The following is a 26018-nucleotide window of genomic DNA, read 5'->3' as shown; positions in this document are numbered from 1 at the left end:
CCCAGGAACTCAGTTATTCTATCTGATACAGCAAATATGTTGACGAAAGCATGTGGTTTTTAACAAAGAACCAGTCCTGTAGTTTTTGACATATTAAAATCCTATGTAGACTAAAACTGTACTAATTCTATAAAACTAATAATGCTACTTTATTTTTTAGGTGGTCTTAGGACTATTTCCTCCCCCATGGTAAGTTCTGGAGCTCCAACTTGTGACTTCAATTAGGGCTTTTATATGCTTTAGTTCCAGTCCAAACAATATTTTAGTATTACTTTTATAACTCTACATCTGTTGGAGACACTGGGTAATAGATTCCCCCCCCTTCCCCAACATCTGAGCTCAGTGACAAGATAAACTGTTTTTCTTATGAAAAGAAAACAGATATATTTAATACATATGAATTGTAGCCTCGATCTGTACATTCAGTTTTAAATTGTTTGAATTTAATATTTAAGCAAAATCGATTTTATTTACATAAAAAATGGCATTTTAAAGCAAAAGATTAGTGTTATTTAAATTCTAACCACATTGGAGCTCCAAAGCATATTATGGGGGAAAGGGGAGGAGTGGGCAGAAAATCTTCAAGTAGCTTTATTTTTGTTAAACATTAAGGTATAAAGAGTTTTGGTGCTCAGTACTTACTGGCAGTATTGTACCCTGGTTTTGCTGTCACCAGAGGACCTATAATAGAGGCGTACTTGTATAGTGTGCTATCTGTATACCTGTGGTTTAGAAATGCAGCATGTTTCTCTGAATGCTTTAAGTGTGTCTGAAGTGAATGCATAGTGAAAAAAGGGTTAATCGAAGCTATGAATGTAATACAATGTGTGAATGGGTCTGACCAACATGTAACTGAAAGAAACCAAACTCCAGCTCTGTGTGATTGAATGTGCAAGGTAATGGTCCTGTTTACAGTTTATCCTTAGAGTGTTTAATGCTGGTAGTTGTATATTGTATATACAGTGTGTTCTCAGTACAGTTTTTGTTTATGATTAACTGGAAAAAGTAACATGAAATGTTTAAATTGTTCCAAATCCACATAAGGAGTTTAGCTCAATTAATTCTCAACATTTAAAGACATTTCAAAATAGGTTTTTATCTCTGTTACTTATATCTATTGTATTTGCTGATAATAGGCACTTTAGAAGAGAGGCTTCAGATTTATGAAGAAGTTAGTAAAAGACATCCCAGAGCAGTTTCACCTAGAAGATTACCTTTAAACTTTGTTTCAGGTAACAAGTTGCATATCTGTTCTGTAATAGTTTTTTTCCTATTTTTTTCTGCAGTTTTCATCAGGCTGTTTAATGTGTATTTAATACCTACTTGTGCATTTAATACCTACTTGAACACATAGACAAATCAAATGTATGCATTACTCTTGGATTAGACATAATTCTTTTATGTTTTAGGAGTTGATAGAAAAGCTTCATACACTCAAATATGATTATATGAGCTATGTAATATTTGTGTTGATAAAACTACAGTATAGAATGATATGTAGATTGTAGGAATTTCTATACATAATTTTTCTGCAAGTTAAGAATCATGAATTAAAATGTAGGGTATAGTACACTTCAATGCGTAATATGCATACTTTTGCTATAAAAATGTACACCTACTTTCTTGTAGAGCCATTAGAACTTAATTTGACAACAAAAACTACCTTTGTGTTGCTAATTTGATAAGAAAAGGAACAAAAATATCTGCAGTGTAATGTAGCCCAAATTATTTCGTTTTATAGCAAAGTTCTTTGTGAGTTTGCCATTTCAAAATTTGTTTTGAAATACGGTGCACAAATACGCTCAGTTTTGGAAGGAAAATGTGTACATACTTGTTAAAATAGAGAGCTGAGCTCTTCTAAAATGGAAGGAAGGAGACTAAATTAAATGGTAAATGCCATAAAAATAGTTAGCTGCTGAAATTCCAGTAGAAGATTTTTAGAAAGTGCATAAGCTTGAGATCAATTGTAAATTCCCAACATACATCCTCATGCTTCTAAATTTTTAAGGTTAGTTTTCAGTTTAGCTCATTTGCTGAGCACCACATTGTTGGTACCTTTAAATGTTCCAGAGTGTCTAGTCCTGTTGTTTCCCATGTGCATACACATTTCCTGTGTAAAATGAAAAGATTTTAACTGCTTCATCACAAGTTGCCATTTGTGCCTTTTATGATCCTCTATCCTTCAGTTTATTTGAAGATACAGGGGCAAATTTTAAGGCATTTCAGCTAGTTTTGAAAAGTTGTGATGAGTAATGGATTTTTTTTAATGTAACAAAATTGTTATGGTAACACAGCAAACAAAATAACCTGCAAACCACTTTCCTATATCTTTATTAATAGTGTGTTTTGCTGTTGACTTCATTTCACTGTGTGTTTTGCTCTAGGTGGCCTTACACCTGAGTGTAGTTTCACAGCTTATGTTCGCTTAAGTAGAAATATGTATAGTAACAAGAATTAGTTGCTCATGCTGTAACAATAGGGTAAATGAAAGCAAAAACCATTATTAGATTGGACAAGAAAAATCTCTTGGCTACTTTCTGTAGCATTTTATAACAAGTAAGAATTTTTCAAAATTAAAATTTGTTTTTGCTAACTTATTATTTAGCCTATCAGGCGTGAATGTGTAAGACTGTTTTTGATCCTGTAGAGATTAATCTATTTATTAAATTATTTTCTGTGTTTACAAGTACAGGAGACAAGAATTCCTTTTGTTTGAAGTTTGATAGTGAGCATGTGAAGGTGTAGAAAGGAACATCTTTGCAGAAAAATGTTGGCAAGCTTCAAGAGGATAGAATTTCTGGTTAAATGCAGTTACTGTTCCAGTGTGGTCACTGACCAGTTACAGCTGTCACTGTTTGATTCAGAATTAAATTGCTCTTAAAAATTAAAATACTCTAAAATCCAGGCTTATGCTAAAAGGACAGGTTCTTGTCCAGACCTTGCTGTACATTGAATCCTAACCTTGTATTTGAAACAAATCAGCTCCTTGATCAAGCTGGTAACTACCTTTATGAAGGGAGGCTGTCACCATCAATTTTACTGATCAAGTGTGTGTGCATGCATTTTTATATTTGTTTATGCTCTTGTGGTAAGGTGTGTGCCTCAGACTAAATTGCAACTCTGCTTCTTGTCATAGGTGGGTGCCCAGCTGTGTGCCTTTTTTTTTTTTTTGACATTGTTTTAAAACTTTTGTGTGCTATAAGTAAATAGGTATTTAATGGACACTTGAATCTTGCTTTCCTAAATTCTAAATTATTATTCTTCCAGCAAGATAATAAATTAGAAGAATTCAACAGGAGAAACTGAGATGGATTTTTTCTTTAGATAAGGGAGTTTCTGTACTGTGAGACAACATATTTTAATTAATCCATCTGTAATAAAGCATGTGTTTACAGTCCAGTTATGGATCCCCATCCACAGGTAGTAAGAGTTTCTATATACAGCAGTTTGATTTAGTACAGCAAGGTGAGAACATGAATTACTTCCAGTAGTCTCAGTATTTATTAGCAACACTGCTGATAACAGTAAGTCTAGGACAATTGAGAATTGATAGAAGTAAATGAAAATGTTGTATACAAAGCAGTAGTTGTCTGCATTTTCTGAATATCTAAAAAAAAAGCTGTTTATAAACTTTTAATGTGTTCTTATTGAAGTTAAGTTTATTTCAACAGTTTTGTCAGTTTTATGGGTGAATCTTAGTATTACATGAAGTGTGGTACTTCCTTGTTGAGAACATTAGAGAAGTCCACAACAGAGGAGGCATTGAAGTGTGGAAAAAGTTCATCCCTATGCAAAGCAAACAAAGTCAATAAAAATAATATCACCCCCCCCCCACAGCTGTAAACAATCACTTTCATCATAGGAAAAAGCAATGAAAACCAGTTATTTACCTGGCTGGATGTCTTCTGTTCAAAGTACTGCTTTTTCTTTTTTTTTTTTTTTTTTTTTTTTAACAGCATTTCTCAGAAAGGTAGCACTTACTGCAAGTATTGTAATTTTTAACTGAAAATATAATTGGATCAGATTTTTAGCTTCCTGAAGTATATTTTGATACAGGTGATTCTGATATGGAGCTTATGTTTCTGAAACAATAAGTCTTGTTTCTAATTCCAGAAACAATCATATCACAAGTCATGTCCTACTAATAAAAATAGGACTAGAAGAGTAGCAAAGGATTAATTTCATCCATCCTTCTTCCTCAAATCAGGATACTTTATATCTGCACTACTCCTAACACATATTTGTCTAACTTATAAAAACCTCCAATGATTTTGCAAGATCTCCACTGCTATTCTTAATATTATAGGGTGTTTTCAGTGTTTGTTTAAATAGCTTTTGCTACGTCCTCTGTAGTCAGCATTTAATATTTTCTCTTTCTAATAGACTGCAGGTTTGAGGACTGTTGCCATGTTTGCTAGCAGACTCCTAAACACTAGCAACTGAAGTATTTTACTCTGATTTTTTTTTTTTTTTTAATCTGGAGCATATTTGTGTCTTATTAATAACAGAAAAGACTAAAGCCCTCAATTGCAGTTTCTCAGTTCCTCTGTTATCCAGAGTTGCACAGTAGTTAGTGCTTATATTTATATAACACTTGCAATCACTGACATATAACCAAACACACTTTTGTTCCTAGGTGAAAAATTTAGAGAACTAACGGATAAGTTCCTGAGGGTTAACTTCAGTAAAGGCTGCCCACCCTTGTTTACCACTTTGAAATCTTTATATTACAATCCAGAAAAGGTAAAATTTAGTATTTATTTGGTTTTAATGAAGTCTTCTGTATTGAATTGCTAATAGACTATCTAAGAGTTCTTGTAGCTTTCCCTGTAAACTACCAACTAGAGTTGTTGAACATTTTTTCCCTAATGTGTTATTTTGTCATATGTGAATGATCACTTGATGTCAAAATTCTTGAAGTCAGATTGGTGCAGAGTGCACTGAGGTTCTTGAAAAATCAAAGATGATCATTAACTTTGTGTGCTTTGAGTGCAAGTGTTACAGAATTCTTTCAACTTATGGTTTATGATGTCACCAGAAGTAGTGCTTTTAGAATAAAAGGTGGCTATTGTTCTATGTACATTTCTGAATTGCATGAATGTATTAGTATTTACCACAAAGGCTTGTTTCCTTTTTCAGTCTTTTGCTGAAACTTCAGTGTATAATTTTTGTACTTCTAAACTCTGTTTTAGTGTAATTGTCACAAAAGAACTGTTGTTTCAAATGTAATTCATCCTTCCAAACTTGACAGCAAGGTATATAAAAAAAAAATTTTTGAACAAAAGCATGTTGCTAAAGTGTGTAGGAAACAGAATAATTAAGATCAGTCTCTTCAGATACATCTCTTCAGATCTTTGTTACAAACATTATAGGTATTCTAATCCATTCATGACTAGGTAAAAAGAGGGGTTTGTATCTGAAGAAACCCTAAATACATCATCATGCAGCTTTTCAACCAGAAGTGACTACTCCTTTATTTGGACTAAAATTTTTCTTCTTTCGAAGAGTTTCTTTGCTAGTGTTCTAACATGAAATTTTCAGTACACTTCTGTAATCTCTACTTTTTCCATGGTTGACATAATTGTAGTAAATTCTGGTATTGTGTTGTTGTAGTTTAACCTCAACTGGCAACTTAAGTACCATGCAGCTGCTTGCTCACTGCACCCTGCCTGATGGGGGAGTAGAATCAGAAACAACTGAATCTTGTGGGTTGAGATAAGGACACTTTAATGTTGAATCCAAATAAACTATAATAATACTAATAATCATAATGAGAAGGGGAGAGGGAAGAATAAAATTCAAGAGAAACAAATGATGCACGGAACAATTTCTCTCCGTTCCCTCCCCATCCCTGAGCAGTGATTGACAGCTCACAGCCAACTCTCCTCATTTATATACTGGCCATGACACTATATGGTATGGAATATCCTTTTGGCTACTTCAGTCATCTGTCCTGGCCATGCTCCTTCTTGGTTTCTTGTGCCCCTGCTGCCTTACAGACCATGGGAAGCTGAACAGTCCTCACTTCAGTGTCAGCACACCTTAGGAGCAACTGAAACATCAGTGTCTTACCAGCATTGTACTCATGCTATAAGTTCCAAACACAGCATGGTACTGGCTACTAAGAAGCAAATTAACTCTATCCCAGTTGAAAACAAGATACTTGTATAGTACTGGCTTTTCTACAGTGCCTATTGCAAATGCACACTTATCAATGTAATCGAAATGGAATTGAATTTTTTTACATTGTGGTACATGGGGTATCTAGATAGAGCACAGTCAATATTAGGGAAGTCTAACCTCTGCTATTTGAAGTGTGAAGAATCTGGATGTTGAAAGATACATATAAACTCATTCAGCATCTGAAAAGATTTCTAGCACTTAATTAATTAACTTAATTAATAAACAGAAAGGTTCATTTCTGGTAGTCATCTTCATTATACCAAATCAGTGCTGCTCACAACTGCCAGCTTAATCCTAAAAAGTAATTAAAATCAAGAGCTTCATCTTTTCCAAATGTGCTTGGGATTTGTTTGTGCTGCTGACTTCTGCAAAAGCATTTTTGTCATATTTCAAATAATTTCCTTACTAAAGCAGGCTGTCTTCTACATTTCACTTGGTTGAGTTTACCTATAGCTATAGTGTGACAGAAGAATTTTTGAAACTAAGAGAAACTTTAATTTTAGTCCCTGATAGTTAATTTTAGAATTACTAAAATGTAGGGGTTGAGGGCAGAAAATTGTGACAAACTAATGTGTGCTATATCTTTCAGGAAAATATTAAATTTTGGCTTCTAATGTGTCTAAGTTGGAGCTTAATACTAGCTTCTCACATAAATGACTTGTGTGGTTTGACTGAAAGAGGATTGTAGTCAGTATTGTTATGCCTTCTAGAAAATACCTAGCAAAATTCTGATTTCTCTATCATTTGGGCAGAAAGTTACCCCTGTGTTTCTTTGGAAACAAGTGCAGTTTGGTGCAGTCAACTGTGGTTGGATTTTGAAGTGGCATAGATACAAAGACTTGATGAATGGTATTTAAGCCTAGAAAGTTCTTTCTTTCTAGAGCTCCACGTGAATCTGTGACCTTTCATGAACAGCAAGGATAAAAGGGTGGTTGTATACAAGACAAACATTTGTCAGATGTGTTCAGGAAAATGTTATTTATTATCTAATTGCTGTAAAATGGTACTCAGCCTTTTGGCTGTGCTAGGTAGGCTTCTTCCCAAGGTATCTATTACATGAGCACTTTGTATCTATGAAACTAACATTGAGGAAGCTTTCCCAGCTGCTTCTGGAAAGAATTAATGAATGCCCTCCAAATATAAAACTGAAATCACTGGAATGCCAACTTGGGTGCATGGCATGTTATTTTTCAGCTACTGAATTGGAATTTGTTTACGTACGTGTGCAAATATTGGTGTAATGAAGGGTGTGGATTACAACTTGCTCTTCATCATTTCATAAAAGAATGAGCCTTACTTTGATTAGGTAGGAAAGATGGTTTTAATCTTCCTTCACTGTGCAAGTAGAACTGTTTAAGATCTTTTGGGTGAAATCTCAGAAGGGTGCTATAATTAGGAGAAATGTAAAGCTGTTTGTTTCATTAAAAAAGTAATCTTAAGGTTATTGCTGGAAGAAACTTTCTTTCAGCAACCAAAGACATGAGAATCTGAAATATGTTCAGTAAAGAAAGACTGCCAAAAAGCAACAAAGCTCTGTGTATACTCAAAGACTTGTTTTGAGGTAAATAATTCCTTAATAAATAAGTTTCTAATGAGTTAAAATATGCTTCATATTGCATTATGCAACCTATGCCTTTCCTGTAATTCTGAAGCAGAAAAAAATTACATGTGTGTTGGCCTTGTGTTCAGTTTGTGATGTGCAGAAGCTTATATTTGTCTGCACAATTGGTTTGAAAAGGAAACTTCAAGATTTGGTAACTGTGAAACTTGGATGCTTGAGAAAGTAACAGAGATGGTGTGGTGAAACATGGGACAAGTGGTGCTGGATTTCATCACCCCCAGCAATACTGTTGCCTCTTAGGAGGAAGTTGCTAACCCACTGATGATTGTGTTAAAGCAGACTTTAAAAGAGCTGCAGAACCTTATGTGTAGAAGGTATTAAGCTGGCTTTGCTGTAAATTAATGTGCATGCTTTTGCAGCAAGAGCCAATTTCAGACTTTGTGGTCCATTACTGGTTGCAAGTCAGTGATCTGACTTAAGTTTTGCTCCATAGTTTTAGAAGGGAGTTATACAAGACATGGTTTAATCCTTCAAAGCTCTTCAGATGAGGTTGTGATTTCTTCAGGTTTTGTGCTGCTATGCTACTGCAATAAAGTAGCATGTGAACGGATTTGCTTTTTTACTCTTTCTTCTTCTTTGTCAAGCCACCTGAACTGGAGGAGACATAAGTAGTTCATGCTGAAGGGTGAGAAGCCATAAGAAAAGAAGCTAACAATTGTCTTTTGCCTAGAAACTGTACTGTCATTTTAACTTGATCAATGTCTTGTGCTGTGCATAGAACTTTTGATTATAAAAATACTTCAAATAATATACAAAAAATATAAAAATACTTAAAAAAATTATGCTAGCTGTTCAGTATCCTGCATCCAGTTCTATACCATGCTGTAGCATAAAATTACTCTAATATTGGAATAAGGAGGGGGCATTGAATTGCAGGATGAACAGCTGGACAAAGGCCATTTGAGTCAATGTCGGCTTACTTTTTTTTGTAATATTGGTAATTGATTTTGTACACGTTACGTGCATGAAAAAGGAGTAAAAGGAGTTAGGATGTAAAGAGTTCAAGTTATTTCTCAAGTGATAATTGTTACTGTGCTCCCTGTTTGTAGATACCAAAGGCAAACACTAATCACTTCCTGACTTGCTACACTGGTACGCAGCCAGAGTCCATGTCTCTCCAACTGAAAGCAAGGTCAATTGGAGGATGATAGAGACTGCTGGACTCAGTCTTACACTATTTTCCAGTGTCTTATTCAAAGGAAGTTTATAGTATCATATAGACTGTATTCAGTGGTACATCATTGCTGATACTCAGTCATAGATCTCTTTTTTTCTGCAAAATATTAGAGAAATCATTTGATGGAACACTGTCTTGATGGCTTTGTGTTTTAAAAAAATACTTGAAGTATAACGTTCATCACTACCAGTTTGTTTCAGATGATTCTTGAAGTAACCACTGTACGTCATGAAGAAATTAACTATGCTTTCCTTCTATTCATTATATGGCAGCCTGAGGCTTTCTAAACATGAAAACCCTTGGTTATAATGAAGTAATGTAAATTAGTCTGGTTACATAAAGGCAAAGTTCACAAATGTGAACTTTGCACCAGATTCTGTTCACCCATGAGATTTGGAGAAAGGTAATGGCTGATCTGAACATGAGCTGAGAGCTTCCTCTACAGGTTACTAGCGTTAAAGAACTTGCATTCTGAGCTTGATATTAATTTTTCTCACCTAATCTGGAGTTTGGTCAACTTCTCAAATACCAGCCTTTGCCTGCCTTTGTACAATTACCCTTGAAACACATTCTTGGTTCTGGCTATTATTTAAGACATTCTGAGGGAACACTGTGAATGTCTTACTGCTCTACAAAACTCTAGGAAGTTCATTCCATGTTTGTTTCTCAGACCTTTTTGCCCCATATTAACTTCATTTGGATAATTTCTATCATAAAATGGAAGATTTCTGGGGTAAGAGTTATCTGTAAAGGCAAAACACTCTGTGATAAACAATATCATGGTGGTGTTGATACTAAAGCTGCAGTTTAAACTTTATTCTTCATGTATTGCATCTATGACTTTAATTGGTAGATACAGTACATGCCTCATCTTCCTGGGAGGAATACCTGTCCCAGGCAGGTACTTAAGTTTCTTTTACCTTCTCAACTGGCATCTTCATATCTGCTAGCACCAAGACAAACATTGGATTATGGTGATATTTATCTTTTCATCTTCTTGGATGCTTTTGCTCCTCTGATAGGACGCTTTTTAAATCAGGAGACTCAAGGCACCTGCATGCATTCTGTAATTGACTGCATACAACAGAATAGCAGTGCATTGCTCAGCTGATGCCTAGCTGGTGCATGTAATGCTGTCTTGATGATACCTGTGTATATTCTTTTACATGTACAAGAGTGGATTCCTGTTACGTATCAAAGAGAAACAGAAGATACCAATTGTTAGTGACTTCATTGACAACTTTGCTGTTATGCTAAAAAAATAGCAAAGAAACAAAAATACAACTTCACACTTCTTCATGAGACAGAATCTAGTAAAATTCAAAGCACCTTCCATGACATTGTTTTTTGTTATCTTTTCTAACAAGATTCTCATTTCAAGCTCAACACTTCTGGTAAATCTTCTGGTAGTCTTCTAAGAGTTGCTGATGAAGTATCAAATTTGGTATATCAAGGCAGCAGAGAATGTACATCACTTTTGTGATTTTTGAGGGTATATGGGTGTCACTTTAATTGCTTTCTTAAATACATGCATCTTGGTACTGGAGGACAGAATGTCTGAACATACTGGATATGCACATCAAACTTGATTGGGATGCATCTCCAACTCTTAGCAGAGCTAGACAATGTAATTGTACTTCTACTCAGTCTTTGAGAGATCATGATGGATGGAGTTTGCTAAGGTCTGGAGGAGAGTAAATGTCTCCTGTTTTCAAGTACAAAAAGGAGGATCTGAGGAGCTATGAGCCACTGAGGTTGATCTTGATCTTTGTGAAGCTGATAAGGCAAATAATCCTGGAAACCATTACCAAAGGACAGTAGGTAGGATGGATTTATGAAGGGGAATTCATGCCTGATTAACTTAATAGCCTTCTGTAACAAAATTACTATCTCAGCATACAAGGGGACAGCAGTTGATCCTGTGTATTAGCAGGGCTTTTGGCACCATCTGTGATAACACAGACTACATGTTGAAGTACACCTTAATAGACAGTAATTTGTACTGAAAACTGACTGAACTGTCAGGCTTAGAGTTGTCATCTTCTGCATGAACTTCAGCTGGTGTCCCCAGGTAGGTAACACTGGGGCCAGTAGTGGGGAATATATTTGTGTAGTGACTTAGTTCAGCCTGGCAAAGAGAAGGCTTAGATGGAATGTTGTGTATGTAACTAACTGAAGGCAAGAATGAAAAAAGACAAGGCAGATGCTTCTCATTGGTGCTCAGAGACAAGGTATTACATGCATGAATTAAAATACAGGAGAATATTTGAGCAAAAGAAAATACAAAATTGTCATAGAGGTTGTCAAACATAAGAACAGGTTGTTGAGAGGAAGTGAAGTTGCCTTCTTGGAGATGGTCAAAATGTGACTGATCAGGGCCAGGAATAGTCTGCTTCAGCTGTCCCTGTTTTGTAACAAGGAGTTGGACTAGGCAGTCTGTAGAGGTGTCTTCAAACCTTCATGATTCTTAATCTTACTGTGTTTCACCTGTAAGTCCAGGACCAGCTTGTTGCCGTTTATTTGCCAACAGGCAAGCTTGTCTGAACTGCTACTGCAGTGCCAGGGCAAGGGCATTTTATGTAAGTAAATGACAGGACTGAGGCACTACAGCAAACAGTGCAGAAAGGCACAGTCAAGACTGACATGCTTATATGCATGAATGCCTGTATACAGAAGCACTGAGCTCCCTAATCCACATAGTGTAATTTGGAATCTCCAGTTGTGATTTTTATATCCATTTGCCAGCAGAGCCCTAATCACTTCCTAGAATTTCTTGCTTCAAGTTATTCACAAAGGGAAAAAACTTGTCACAGAATCTGCCTTTTAGAAATGGATTAACTTTTAACACAGCTGAGTAACTGCAGACCCACATTAGGTTTGTGTTAAATGTGAGTAAATGCATGGTTCACCACAGGTCACATGAAGCACGTGAAACCGATGCTTCAAGGTAGGCCAAAGAACAGGTTGTTTATTAAAGAGTGCAGTGGGTTTAGGCTGAGGATGTGATCTGCAGATCACATATGATTGTTTCCGTATGGTCCTTCATCAGCCTTGATTTTGGAGCTCTCAAAGTGGCACATATGGTATCTGTCTTTATTTCTGCAAAATTTCACAGTGCAAATTCTAATAGAAAGTGTTGTACATTTGGTATTTTGTCATTGATCATCTGCTTGTAGTCTCAATTAAAGAAAAAGAGCTGTGTAAAAAATACTTCTAGCTTAGAAATCAGCAATCATTTGGCCAGGCTGTTGATGCATATGCTCACTAAAGATGAGCTTGCCCCCATCTAGATGATGAAGGAAAAGTGGAGGACAAAATACTAATGAAAGTCTAATAAATAACTGCATCCAGATTAATTTCTCAGGTCGGATAGCTCATGTTCAATTTGAGTAGGTTTCTGCTGATGGAGTCAGTTTCTTCTAGCAAACCTGCTGGTGTTGGTAACATTATGCAGCAGGGACTGTTGGTGTGGCACTGGTGGGGTCAGGGTGCTGTTGCCCCTACCCTTGATGTACTGTGTAAGTGCACAGCTGTTGGGAGGTGCTCAGTGGCACGGTTGTCTAAGACTTGACAGATGTTCTATGGAGGTTATAAATGAGGTGCTGTGCTTTGGAGATCAGGACTTCAGTTTTTAATAACTGATTCAGTTACCTATATTTGCTATTCCCAGTACCTGGTGCCTTACTGTGATCTACAGTGGCAACTACAATGCCATATGTTTAAAGAGAAAATGGCCTTTAGCTCAAAATATAGCTTGTTTTATGGGAGTGGTAACACAAGTCCCATGAGCTGTCATCCTCATCTTGGAGTTTTAATATATAGAAATTCTGCTCCAGAAAAGTTCTTCCTCTTTCTATACAGTGTATTTTGAAGGGGAGAATAAAAGACACAGAATTTATAGGACTCCAGCAGATTATGTTCTTAGGGAGCTGATTTATGAGTCTCATGCAATTCAGAATGGATTATTTAAGAGCCCTGACTTGCAGAGAGAGTAGTTCACATTCCCAATTGTCTGTTCCACCCTGCCATTTCTGCTGAAAGAACAGTGCAAGTGTTTGAGTACCAGTGTCTGAGTCTGTACAGCTTTAAATTTGTACTCAGTCTTTTTCTTTGTATGTTATGCTAATAAGCTAAAAGTGGAGTTGCTCAACAAAGTGTTTCTGCAAAGCCAAACTTGAAAAGATGTGTGGATTAAAGCTGTGAAAATAAATAAATAAATACTAGCTGTCCTAATTTGCAAAGTCCACAGACATGATTTTAAAAAAAAATCTGAGAGGTGCTTGTGCATAGTGGGGCCAATTATGATAATGTATTTTGAAGAATTGTAGTTATTTCTGAAAAAAAGTAGTTTCTTAAGAGCACTTAAGACATGTAGTTCTCATATTGCTGTTAGAGATTTATTCACTTGATATTCTTGATCTTGCCATAAAATACTAAGTTTTTTGCATCATCAATTCATAAACATACTTGGAGGAAACATGCATTTTAAAGTGAATTTCTGGTCTTTGTGGCTTCTAACCAAAGACTATGTAGTAAGAATTGTAGGTGGCTAATTACAGTGAACTAATTCTATGCAGGAGAGATACATGGGAGGATAGCAGGGAGGCTATAATAAAAAAACTTCATCCAACATAAAGAAACTTACGTGGTTGTATTTTGGGGGTTTTATTAACAAGATAACTACTATATTTATATTTTTAAAAGCTGTGTTTTAAGTAACATTTCAGAGTTGTAGAGGAAAGCAGGGTTTTTTTACTTATAGTTGATATTTCTGTAATGGTATGAACAATTTAATTTTCATCATTTGTTGAGACTTTTTGGAATAATCACCTAAACTACTACTGTGTGAATGAAAGGTTTTGAAATGTGACTGTATATATGGGGTTTTTTATATGCTGAGAAACATGGAGCATTTACAAGATGTCTCAACACAATATAGTCTGTGTGTAAATTTAAGTACTGTGATACGGGTGTCTTAGTCTCCTGAGCAGGCAAAGAGATTTACTATCTAGCTGCTGGGCTTTTCTTTTATGCTACAAGTGGTTTCCTAGCTTTTATACTTTGCTTTGTGCTGTAGTATCTCAAGTTTGTTATTATAAAAATATTGATATCAGCAAAGTATAGCCATTTTTCCTGAGTTTCCTTGAGTTATGTGAAACTTTAAATTTAAAAAGCCTACTGTATAACATGGAGGATTTTTAAATCTTTTTATCAGTTTTTTTTTAGCTTCTAATTAGCAAGAGTACTTGACTAAATGACATTTATCCTACTGATAGCTTTCTGCTTGAATAAAATTTGCGTAGTTGGTATAATTTTTATGTCAGGAATAAGCTGTAGGCTTTGTATGTTTGAGAAGCAAAAACTAGGATTTAGGAGTGCCACTTTTATTATTATGAGCTTTGTTGTTTATGCAAAGTTACTGCCCAGGGTGAATGTAACTGTGGCTCTTGGCCGAATGTTTCTGCTGGAAGCTAATAACCTGAAGTATAAGCAGTTTCATGAGATAAAGTAATTTTCACATTCTATAAGCTACAGTCCAGCTGTATTAGAAGTATCTGTGAAGAGCCTCATTTGTTACTCTTCCTCACAAGGAATGGATCTTGAAGTGCTATCCTCACCTCTTCCCCAGAAAATTCTCTTTGTACTTGATCAATGCTCAGAAATCCTCTTTGGTTCCCCATACATGCTGGTCTCTGTATCCATGAGATAAAAAAATCCAAAGAGTGAAGATCTTCAATTAGTCAACATCAAGGTTTACGTCGATTGTGTTGCAGGTGCATTGGTTGATTCCATTGAAGCTCGACATTAGTGCACATGTGTCCTTTTTCTGAGTATCTAAAATCATGGAGACTGTGAGGAAATACTGGATGAGAGAAAATGTCTGGCTGGAAGAAACATCAGAAACAACAGTCTCAAAAAAAGGTGTAAGACTGTCTACACAGGAAGGTAGGCTGTCTTCAGTGAAGATCTTTCTTTAACCTTTCTGGAAAGAAGGCATATTTCTTCCTTAATGTGGAAAGCTAAAGCAATATAAAGCAAGTTGCCACTGTTGGTTGATTTTTATTTATTTATTTTTTTAGTTAGATGTTCTCTGCAGATTATTGGTGGATTACATAAGGAAGTAAAAACAATTAGTTCTGTTAGGAAACTCTGCATTTTAAGAAGAAATCGTTCTGAAAGATTAACCAAGGACAGCCCTTTGTTCATACTGGCTCCATCATTTCAAGTGTTTAGGAAGTACTGTCTTTGAGTTAAAATTCCAGGAGGGGTGATCTGGTAAGTGGACTTACCCAGGATCTGGCTGGCAACTGGTATATTCATAGTGAAAGATAGCATTTGTATTGTGCTGCTGGATCATAAGGAGGAGTAAGGAAATATTTTAAAATAAATAGAGGATGGAGCAGGCTTGGAAATATCATTGTAGGTACAGCAAGGATACAATGCTTCCACTCTACAGTGAGAATGGGTAGTGTAAAACATGCTGATGGCTGACAGTTTAGGTCTGTGAGGTAACAGGTGAGCTAGGAGCTGACAGGTGTAGCATTTGATTTATGAACTATTCTCTCAGGAGAGCTTTTTTAGTTTGAGTGATTTATATGTGAAATTATTTTCTTTCTTTAGTGCAGTCCCCAGACCTGTCCAAAAGTTTTCAGAAAACCAGATTCTCATTAAATGAGTTGTGTGATGACTACAGTGTCATCCTAGACAGAGTATTGATGTGCTCTGAGTTTGTATTTCTATTGTACAACAGCTGCTATAAATTTTCCAATTGATTATGCTTTTACCTAGCATTATTTTTAAGGGCACGTTGCTTCACCAGAGCAAGCACACAGAATAGCTGTTACAAGTTAATTTTGAATGACAAATGCAAACTAGACTCACTTGGATAAATGGAGGACTTTTTTTTCTTCTGGAATTTAGTGTTTCAGACAGCCTGTGTGTTCATTTGTGCTATTGACACTAGAAAAAGTATCACTTGTTTTATTTCAAGATTAGCTGTTAGCAGTGCTAGCAGCATTGGGCACCAATGGTTTTAAATATGGTAGTGCAAAATTACTGCTTTATAGTTAGCCAGTCCTTACAAGCTGGTAGCCCTATGGCAAAATTACTGAGAGTAAATGTCTGCTTAACCACAGCACACTGAGAAATGCTGAAGTTGGTGACTAACCATGATACCCTAAGATGTGTGTTTTTCTGCAATTTATGTATTTTTGTCTTTCCCTGTGTAACATAAGCATATGCACGCATTTAAAAATCATTTTCTCAGGGAAGCAGAAGGGAGTATTGATGGCTCAGTTGAACAAATTTGAAAACAGAGATGTACCTACATGTGGATTGCTGTTAGTTTTAAAGCAACTATTTCATTGGGTGTTACACAAAACAGTAAAGCTACATCCTTGATATCTGTATATGTCAAAGATAAACAAGAAATTTAAGGTGACTTGTGTTAAGTAAAAGGCTGCTTGCCCTGTTTTCCTGGTTTGATTTTCATGGTGTGAAGGTTGTAGAATATTTTTTGATTGTGACTTTTTTTTACTGCATTCAGATGTTAGCCTAACATGCAAGCAATGGAAGTTGTCTGTATGAGGCTGACTAGGCTTTCACAATTGGAATAATTTATTTGAATATTTTCTGGGGCTTGTTCATAGCACATTGGATGAGGGAAATCTGTGTCTGCTATATAAAAAGTTGTGGAGCAGAAACTTTTCATGTGAGACAAAGGAAGCAGTTGCAAGTAAGTTAGTGTATAGTGCTGTGACTGAAAGCGGAAATATTCAGTCATTTGCATACCCTACACCTTTTACTTTTTACACTGATAAATCTGAATGTTAATATCATATGTTTGAAAGCAGATAGATGGGACATTTTTTTAAATAATGGAGAAATGTTGCTTATAGAAAAAAATCAAAATCAACCAGTCTGAGCCTTGCTGCAGAGTTTTTTGGTTCTTCTCTAAACTGTCTAAGCTTATAGATGCTGTGACCTTAGATATTAATTTATATAGAATTGTAAGTCATAGGAAATGCAACTTTTTAGGTGGCTGTCCATGAACACCTTCCTGTATAGATCACATTGGGAGAGCATGAACTCAGACCTTTTGTGTGGAGCACACTGGCTTGTGTGTTTGGCATGTTTTATTCTTTGTCTGGATAAAAAGTAGATCTCAATTTATGCCAATCACCTCTTGGCTATAGATGAAGATGTTCTTCTCTTCATTAGACTGTAGTTAAACACTTTAGAAAAAGTGTAGCTGCCCTTTCTTCCTGCCCTTTTCACCCCCATGTAGTTAAGGAATTTGAGGTTTTTTTTTTTTTCTTTTTGAGTCTATTGGCAGCTTCTTTATTTGGAACTTCCTTCCCTTTGCCATCCGGAAAGGTATGGTCAAAATGCCCTGGACTGAAATACCATTAATAATGTGATGGGGCCATGCTAGATAGAGATTATCAGAAGTGTGCCTCTGCTACCATTCTAAAGTATTTCTACATGCCTGAAAATTTACATCTGAGCATCAGCATTTGTAGGGATGGGAACTTCAGATTGCAGATTTCCCATATGGGCAGAGCTTAACTGAGTCTGAACCTGGGATCCTCCGTCACAGTGTTTCCAGAGACCCTTCTCAAAAAGGGACTACAAGTTCCTTGCCAGGCTGTATGTCGGGCTCATCCATCACAAGCCATCAAATAACCTTTTCCAGGGAGACTATGAAAGTGTCTCTGTGAGCAGCAGGAGACATTCTTGTTTGTGCTGTCATTGTGTCAGAGCTTTTTCTAGTGCTAAGCTGTTTCTGGGGAAGGTTCAGTTTAGAATGGTGTGGAGACCATAGAATCAAAAGAAGAACAAGGAACCAGCTTATTATTATAGTGGGAATCTTCATTTTTTGTGGGTTCAGCTTTCAGCTCTGTTGTGTTGGCTGGCTTTGTGTGTGTGTGAATTATTAGCACTGTCTCAGAAATGGGCTGATACTGGAGAAAGCTCAAGAAGGGCTTGGTTTGGTGTTAACTGTGTGCCATAGACCAACTGCAAACCCTGTTCAAAATGTTATCATCAAAAACCTTCTTCAGAACTCTGAGCTAGCAACTGCATTATATTTTTTAGTTTTAATTTATTTGGTACTAAGCTCATAAGTGTTATTCAGGGTGTATTGATACCACTTCTGCATGATGTGGTACTGATACCTCTTCATACACCTTCTTATTACTCTCTTAGATAAAATCTTGTTGTAGCAAAGACTTCAAGTATTGACATAGGACTCTTGTGGATTGTTTTTATTGTTGCTTCTCCATTCCCCAAGAGGCATTTAGAGTATTGCCTCAGGGCGTCCACTAGATATTTCTTTATATTGTGAAAGATATTCCTAATTTGGTCACAAGGACTTTCTGTTAATGTCAGCGTGGTTTTCTGGCACAAGAATAACACTCAAACTGCTGTTAAAAGGCTGTTTGTCATTCAGTCTCTAGGTATCCCATTTTTCCTAGATGATGAGGACTGACTATTTTGAAGCAGCACAACATCAGTTTCCTTTGGATACTCTGTAGCAAAGCCATTTGCAAATGGTTTCTAAATATCTCAATCTGTCAGTATGGAGATACCTAGATACAGATGGTTTAGATATTTTGGTAAGTGCAGCTATTTTTCAATTTCTCAAATAGGCATAAGTTTAATGGATTCTGCTGGGCTGGAAAAGCAGTGTCACAGACTCAACAAAACTCCATATTCCTCAATAAAGAACGCTATTCTTGTGGAACCAGAAAGCTTTCACCTTCAACACCACTACTAACAAAGCCAGTGAAGGGAGATACTGGAAAAATTCATTCGTACTTTGAGATGTAAATCTAGGGATTGATTTATTCAGCTTTTAGACATATTTTTCTGCTGTTCAAGTGGAGTTTTTGCATCTGAGGAGTTGGTTTTTCAAAAATAAGTACTAACTTGATTCAGAGATGTTTGATTTGCTGCTGATAAAGCAAGCGCTGCTTTGGGATCAGTTTCTGTGACTGGCAGGACCAATGTTGTCAGCACCATGCATTATCTGCAAGAAACAAGTTTTCTTCAGGAAAGATGCTTCTGTGGAGAATTCTCTACTTAAGCGGAAAGGTAGTTCAATCCCAACTTTCAAGGACAGATGACATAACCTTTCCTTGAAGGGCAAGAACACATGCTCTTTTTTCCCCTGTGTGCATCGTTTTGCTTAAGTGAAAATGCAACATAAGGAAATACTGCCTCTGCAGGTTGGTTTCTGCATTCCTTCTCCTGCTTCAGAGCTTCAGAACCACGTGAAAAAATCCATCTTCTCAGTGGTGAAGACCACCCATATCAACACTTTGAATCATAAGAAGTTGCCTGCCATCTCAGTGAGATTGTCAGATTCCAGATTAGAGACCATCTGTTTTAGGAATCATCCTGTTTATTTTACAGCACAGAATACCTTCCTCCTGTGGAGGATAAGCAAGTTCATAAAGAGCATACCCTCCTTCCAGCTGTTTTCCTTCTCTTTTCCAGGCTTTTCTGCATTAGATGTCCTTTTGCTAGAACAGTAGAAGTGCTTCATCAATATAAGATTATATTCTTGTGAAATTACTCCCTTCTTTTGAAGGAGGGAAAAAAGTTTGGTAGCAAACCATTGCCCTTCTTAGGAAAGTGCTACAGTTGTCTTTAAAATTATCTGCATATTGAAATTCAGAAAGTAATGCTCCATGTAGCACGATCTGTGAAATGAAGGGCCTGCCCATAGAGAATATATCCGATCCTTGTGCCAAAATATAGTTAGTGTTTAAACTTTCAGGCTGCTAACTACTTGGAAGATACCTGCTCAGTAACACCAAGGCAGTTTTGATTCCTGAATGTTACAGGTCTTTTTCCTGCAACTGAAGGTTGATGTACTTCAGGATTGGATGTCTCAAATGAGTTCTGTTGCATAGGTAGGGAATAAGAAGCACCCAGACTTTCTGTTTTTTCCAGTCTGATACTAGATGGCTTTTGAATGTAGAATGATTCTTCTATATCATCCTTCTCTTATATTTTTGATCAGGAGCTTTGTGAGACAGGTGAACCTGAGTAAGTGAGATTCTTGTGACATTTTTATTTTTCCAGTACCTATCTGCTCTAATTACTACCAAATAAGTACCCAGAAGTTGCTTAAGAGAAGCATTGCTATGTCACCTGCTGAAAAACTGTTGTCTAGTTTTTCTCCTCTAGCCCTTTGTAGGAGGTTACGAGAAGGATTAGCCAAAATTTTCCCACATGGAAGAGTCTCCATCTAAAGGGGGTTGCAAACTTAGAGAATGCATTGAATTCTGTTAGAAGATCAAGGTACAATATTACACTACCATATTAGTCACTGATATTTAAGAAGCTTGTAGATTTGACACTGAGGTGAAACTATTTTCTGAGACAGCAACATCATCTTCTTAGAGACACTGTTTGCTGTTTAGGAGTAGGCTGCAGTGGACTGCTTGAAAGAGAATAAAGTGACTGTCCTTAACACATAGAACACACACTAGGTTGGAAGAGACCTTCAAGATCATCAAGTCCAACCCATGCCCCAACACCTCAACTAAACCATGGCACTGAGTGCCATATTCAGTCTTTTTTTAAACACATCCAAGGATGGCAATTTTACCACCTCCCCAGGCAGACCATTCCAGCACTTTAGCACCCTTTCTGTAAAAGACTTTCCTAATATCCAACATGTATTTCCCTTGGCACATCTTAAGGCTGTCCTCTGGTTCTGTCAGTTGCTGCCTGAAGAAAGACCCACCTGACTTCAGCCACCTTTCAGGAAGTTGTAGAGAGTGATGAGGTCACCTCTGAGTCTCCTTTCTCCAGGCTAAACAACCCCAGCTCCCTCAGTCATTCCTCATAGGGCTTGTGTTCCAAGCCCCTCACCAGCCTCATTGGCCTCCTCTGGACGCACTCCAGTGTCTCAATGTCCTTCCTAAACTGAGGGGCCCAGAACTGGACACGGCACTCAACGTGCGGCCTCACCAGTGCCGAGTACAGGGGAAGGATGACCTCCCTGCTCCTGCTGGCCACACTATTCCTGATGCAGGCCAGGATGCCTTTGGCCTTTTTGGCCACCAAGCACTGCTGGCTCATGTTCAGCTGGCTGTCGACCAGCACCCCCAGGTCCCTTTCTGCCTGGGCACTGTCCAGCCACACCGTCCCCAGCCTAAAACGTTGCAGGGGGTTATTGTGCGTACATCTCAGTACCAGTATTCAAAGTTTCCCTTTTGGTCATTTGGCTTTGAGAGCAGAACAGATCATATGAAATGTATCCTCAGGAAATCAAAAGGTGGAGATTCAAACGTGTGCCAAATGTCAACACATGGATTGCTTCCCAAACTGCCTTTATATGGTAGCTTTTGACTTGTGTTTGTGCTGGAAGTGCTAGTAACTTCTTACGGAATTCTAAAAGGAGCAACTGAAAACAAAAATACTTAAATGAAGTGTTTGTAACTGATAAATTAACAAGCTGAAGTCTTTTAAGTCTTTAAAAAATGACTGTTGAAACAGCTTAAGTCTAACCGCTTCATAGTACGTTACAATAATTCAATTCCTCTTTTTGCAATTGTTTCATTGAAGGAAATACTGTATTGGTATTTGGAAGGTTGTCATTGAAACAGAAGTCTATTATAGTTTTAATAGGATATGGAATCTAGTTTTTTAGATTCCATAAATAAGCCAGAGAATTTAAGCCTTTTGCTTGTAAAATTTGCATCCTTGCTTTGTGGTAGTGGACTGTTGAGTTTGTCTTCCATTATGTATTTACCTCACATTTGTCATTTCATTCAACTTAATTCCATGTAATAACATGGAATACAGAAAAAAAAAAATCAAGCTAAAATTTAGGCTACTGTAGTTCTTACCTATTGTTTTTACCTTTGATAGGCCTCTTTTTGCCTAAAGAAAAATTTCTGTAGCAGGAGTTATTTGGTATGTGGCATCACAGATTTTAATTTCATGACTAGCCTATAGGTGCCACTGTGATAGCTACAAAAGATGGTACAAGAATTCTGGTCATCACCTATTTACCTGGAAAACAGTCCCTTAGGCTGTCCCTTACAAAAGAGGACACAAAACATATCTTGGTGTAATCAGGTAATTACAAACTAGTGCTCACAGAAAAGGGTATTTCAGAGTTGGGATTTAAGTCAATTGGATTCTTGTTACTTATAATTTTAAAATAAATTAAGGTGTATGTGCATTATATTTATTGCAGTCTGTTTGTATTTATCAACTATTCATTTTAAGATGTTTACTCAAAGTTTACTTACAAAATTGTCCTTTCCAATGGAAATAAACTGCACAGGAATGGAAGCATTGCCTCCTTTGTGGAGGCTTTGGCTGATCTTCCACCAAGTGTGGAAGATGTTTAGTTAGCAAGAATATATAATGGTTTGTGAGCATGTACAATTTCAATCTTTAGGATATTGGAGGAAAAATGAGCACTTCACTTGTTTGTGCAAACGAGAAGGCTAAAGCCCATTTCCTCCTCCTAGGATTCCTGCTGCTCAGCTCATTGTTCTCCATAATGAATGGAAGGTGTAGATAGTGACCTATGAAAAGGTTTGAAGCTTTTTGATTAAGAGGCTTCTGAAACTGGTGACTCCAGGAATCAATTCAGTCTTTTTGTAATGAAATGAGAGATTTCAGCTACACTTTTGCGATAGCTTAAGGTTTCTCAACTCAATGGCAAGAGAACAAACACACTGGTTTCCTAGAATAATTCTATTTGAAATTAGCTTGTGATCAGTATCATGGTATTTCCAGATACCTCTGCTCAATTTTTGGAAATTACAAAATTATGACGAATGCTGTGGCTTTTACAAATAGTGAAATATTATTGCCTTTAAGATGGCAGTGATAACTCTAGAATACAGATAATAGCAAATTCAAGAGACAGATTTTGCAATTAAATTTGCAATTAATATGGACACGGAAGTTATGGTTCATATTTCCAGATCATTTGCTCCCTGAAGTGACACACCAACCTGGAATTATTTTCCTAAATTACTAGCAAGAGACTGAAGCATAAACATAAAAAATAAGGGAGAAAGATACTGCCATTTTCATTGAGCATGTCTGCAATAATCCAGCTACTCCATTTGCATTTTCTTAGCTATTGCTTTCACTGAACACTTGTTTCCAAATGTATTGTTCATAGTAGCTTCCAGAATGACAATTACAGTGTATTTTCTTGAGCTGCAAAAGCCAAAACCACTGCAGACTTCTGAATTTGGAAGAACTTGGCATCTTTTACAACAGAACACATCTTGGTATTCTCCATCTCCTCAAGACTGAGTATTTTATTTCACTGTTAATGTCAGCCGATTGAAGAACCTCATGTAAGGATGTCCCAGGTCTGTCCACTGCTGATGGAATGAGCAATTGGGCATTGTTGCACTGAGGTGGAACAGGGAGGAAATCACTTGTTACCCTGGATACAGTCACTAGCACTCAGCCAAAGCAGGGACCAGGCACATGTGGCTCAGGGACAGTGATGCCATTCTTTTTGGTGGTAGCTTGGTCTTTGTCCAGATATGAAGCTGTACTCCCTAGTGTGCAGTAATTTAAACATTTATATGTAGAATTTGGTGGTGGGGTGTGCTTATTCAAGAAATGAAGCAGTCTTTCTCCCTTTATGCACAGTTCACTGATTATGAGGTTAGTGGCAGCCGGATGAGGATAACTTTGGGAATACTTGGAAATTGCAGTGAAAATGAGCAAGGAAATAACACACAATTACATATACACACTGCAACCCTGCTACCTGAAGCAGATATTTCTGCTTTTAAACTTTTTTTTAGAGAAAAGAATCTTCAGATATTTTCTGAGGGTGTTGATTTCTTCCAGTGAACAGATGTCTGAGGCAGGCCAGAGAACAACTAAATGCATTTGTTTACCGTCATCCACTTACTTGTGACTTCTTCACATTCCTTTATCGCTTTGTAGTTATTTTGGAGTCCAGTAACATTTTATTATATTTTTTGAGATTTTGCTACTGAAACTAATTTCTTATGAGAATTGCCCAGAGCTTTCCAGAATGTACATGTTTATACATTTCATTACACTTTTGAGATATTTACAGTGGCTGTGTGAGACTAGGGCATGTCACTTTCTCTGCTCTCTTTGAAACCATTTTTGCCTGTTGTGCTGAATTAAGTTAAATAAAGTGGTATCCTTGAAACTGTATATTTTGATCTTCTGGAACAAGCTTTATTCTCTTCTCCCTTCTCTCCCAAAGTGTATCTTGAAGTGAATGCATGCATTATCAATTTGGGCTTTTTAAAATTTTGCTGTCTCCCTACAATTCTATTTTACTCTTGCAATCAGCTTGTTAAATATAGGATCATCTTACTTTTAAACATTGAAGTTTTAGGTTTTTACCATCCTGAGATTTCACCTGATGGTGAATGTAGCTATTATCCTGCTGTGCTTACTGTCAGGTCTTATGTTTTAAGTCCCTTCTGTGTTTTGGGCGTATATACATAGATCATATTTTTACTGTAATATTGTTCTTGTTCCCTAAAGAGACTTATTGGTTACTTGCTGGATATGGTAGATATATTTTGAATGCAGCTACAGAACAGGTTGAGCACTTCATGAAGTGTTCAGAAATACTAAGTGGCATTTTTGAGCCATGGACCTGGAATTGGAATAGTTGTCATGAAATGCACAGATCCTAACATTTGTACTTACTGTGAATGTCAGACCTGTATGGTGTGAGTTAAAAACTGCTTGAATGAGTTTTGAGTCTTAAACCTAGGAATGAAAACCAATATTGTTGACAAGGTCTGATTTTAGGAAGTATTGTCCTTCAGTCAGTCAGTGTATAGATTTTTGTCAAAAGATGGAACCTGCATTGTAGGCAAAAATACCTTTCAAACAAAACCAAAATCATTAATAGTATAGATCAACCTGCCAAAAAAACACAGAAGTGTCTGTTTCGTCATTGTTATGGGAAGTTCATGCTTGGTCTTTTTCAAAGCACCTTTCTTTTAATTGGCTCAGTTTCAATGCTTAAAAATGAATAGCATAAATTAAGTTACATTTTGGAATTTTTACATAAGATACTAATCATATGCACTTGAATACTTTCTGCTGCCTGAGATCAACCCGTTTCCTGGCTGCATCACTAGTTAAAATGGGTGATCAAAATACCTGCAAAAGGTGAAGTAAACTATGTGAAGATATATCCATTTTTTTTCCAAATGAAGTAGTTATTTTTGTATAGTTTCTCTAATTTGCTCAAGTATTCTTTTCAGTGTATTCGTTTCTGTTAAAATGATAGTAAAGCAAAACTTAAGCATATACTGTTTTTTATATCTAGGTTTCTACAATCCAGGAACTTGTTACTGGTTATGAAGCCTCTTTGAAAACTTGTGATCTTTTTAGTACATGTGGTAAGTTTCTATGGTCTTACATTAATTACCCTGTAACTGCTAATACTGTTCATGGGAGTTGTCAAGAACTTTCTGAAGTGCTGATACTTTTTGCAAAAAAATAGTTACTATATTTTCTAGTAAAAAAAATTCATTGCAAGAAATATTTGCTGAATTTTCCAAGCTTTGTTTTTGTGTTCATTTTTCAAATGCAGTCTTCAGCTTTACTGGTTATTGTAACCTTTCCCATTTTGTTGCAGAAAATGGAGAGAAAGAGCCCCCAACAACACTGCTTTGGGTTCGGTATTTCCTGGCACAGCACTTTGACAAACTTGGCCAGTGTTCTTTGGCCTTGGATTACATTAATGCTGCAATTGCAAGCACTCCAACATTAATAGAGCTATTCTATTTAAAAGCAAAAATTTACAAGGTAAAAGGGGAATTTGGACATGTGGAGTACCTAGTGTGTAAAAAAAAAAAATCAACCCATCAGACTGGTGTGAATGTGTGGGTAGTTTTTCAGTTAGCAGTTGTTATGGGCATCAGTTTTCATGTGGGTTTCTTTTTGGGCACTGTTTTGTCAGGAAGGAAATGAAAACCCCTTTGTTTGGGTTTTGCAAAGCCAGTCACAAATTACAGCGAATTGTAATTCTGA

The 26018-nt window shown here is 36.6% G+C and overlaps 1 protein-coding gene across 8 annotated transcripts in view; it reads left to right on the top strand.

Annotated features, from left to right (window-relative positions):
* The window catches only part of NAA16 (N-alpha-acetyltransferase 16, NatA auxiliary subunit), a 63338-nt gene that overhangs the window by 25684 nt on the left and 11636 nt on the right, over window positions 1-26018 (top strand). For 4 of the 8 annotated variants that reach the window (XR_008441092.1, XM_054002368.1, XM_054002374.1 and 1 more), the window contains exons 8-11: window positions 1137-1232; window positions 4637-4743; window positions 25312-25384; window positions 25624-25793. Coding sequence is in view for 6 of the 8 variants with exons in the window: in XM_054002368.1 (XP_053858343.1) it covers window positions 1137-1232; window positions 4637-4743; window positions 25312-25384; window positions 25624-25793 (446 nt within the window). In the remaining 2 variants the exon portion in view is untranslated. Of the gene's footprint in view, window positions 1-1136; window positions 1233-2692; window positions 3148-4636; window positions 4744-5613; window positions 6463-14755; window positions 14928-25311; window positions 25385-25623; window positions 25794-26018 lie in introns of those variants that run through there. The other 4 variants (XR_008441103.1, XM_054002401.1, XM_054002393.1 and 1 more) reach the window with 4 other exon arrangements.

This window comes from Vidua macroura, chromosome 2 (assembly GCF_024509145.1).
Source record: "Vidua macroura isolate BioBank_ID:100142 chromosome 2, ASM2450914v1, whole genome shotgun sequence".
NCBI classification, from domain to species: domain Eukaryota; kingdom Metazoa; phylum Chordata; class Aves; order Passeriformes; family Viduidae; genus Vidua; species Vidua macroura.
This window is presented reverse-complemented; position numbering and strand designations above follow the sequence as displayed.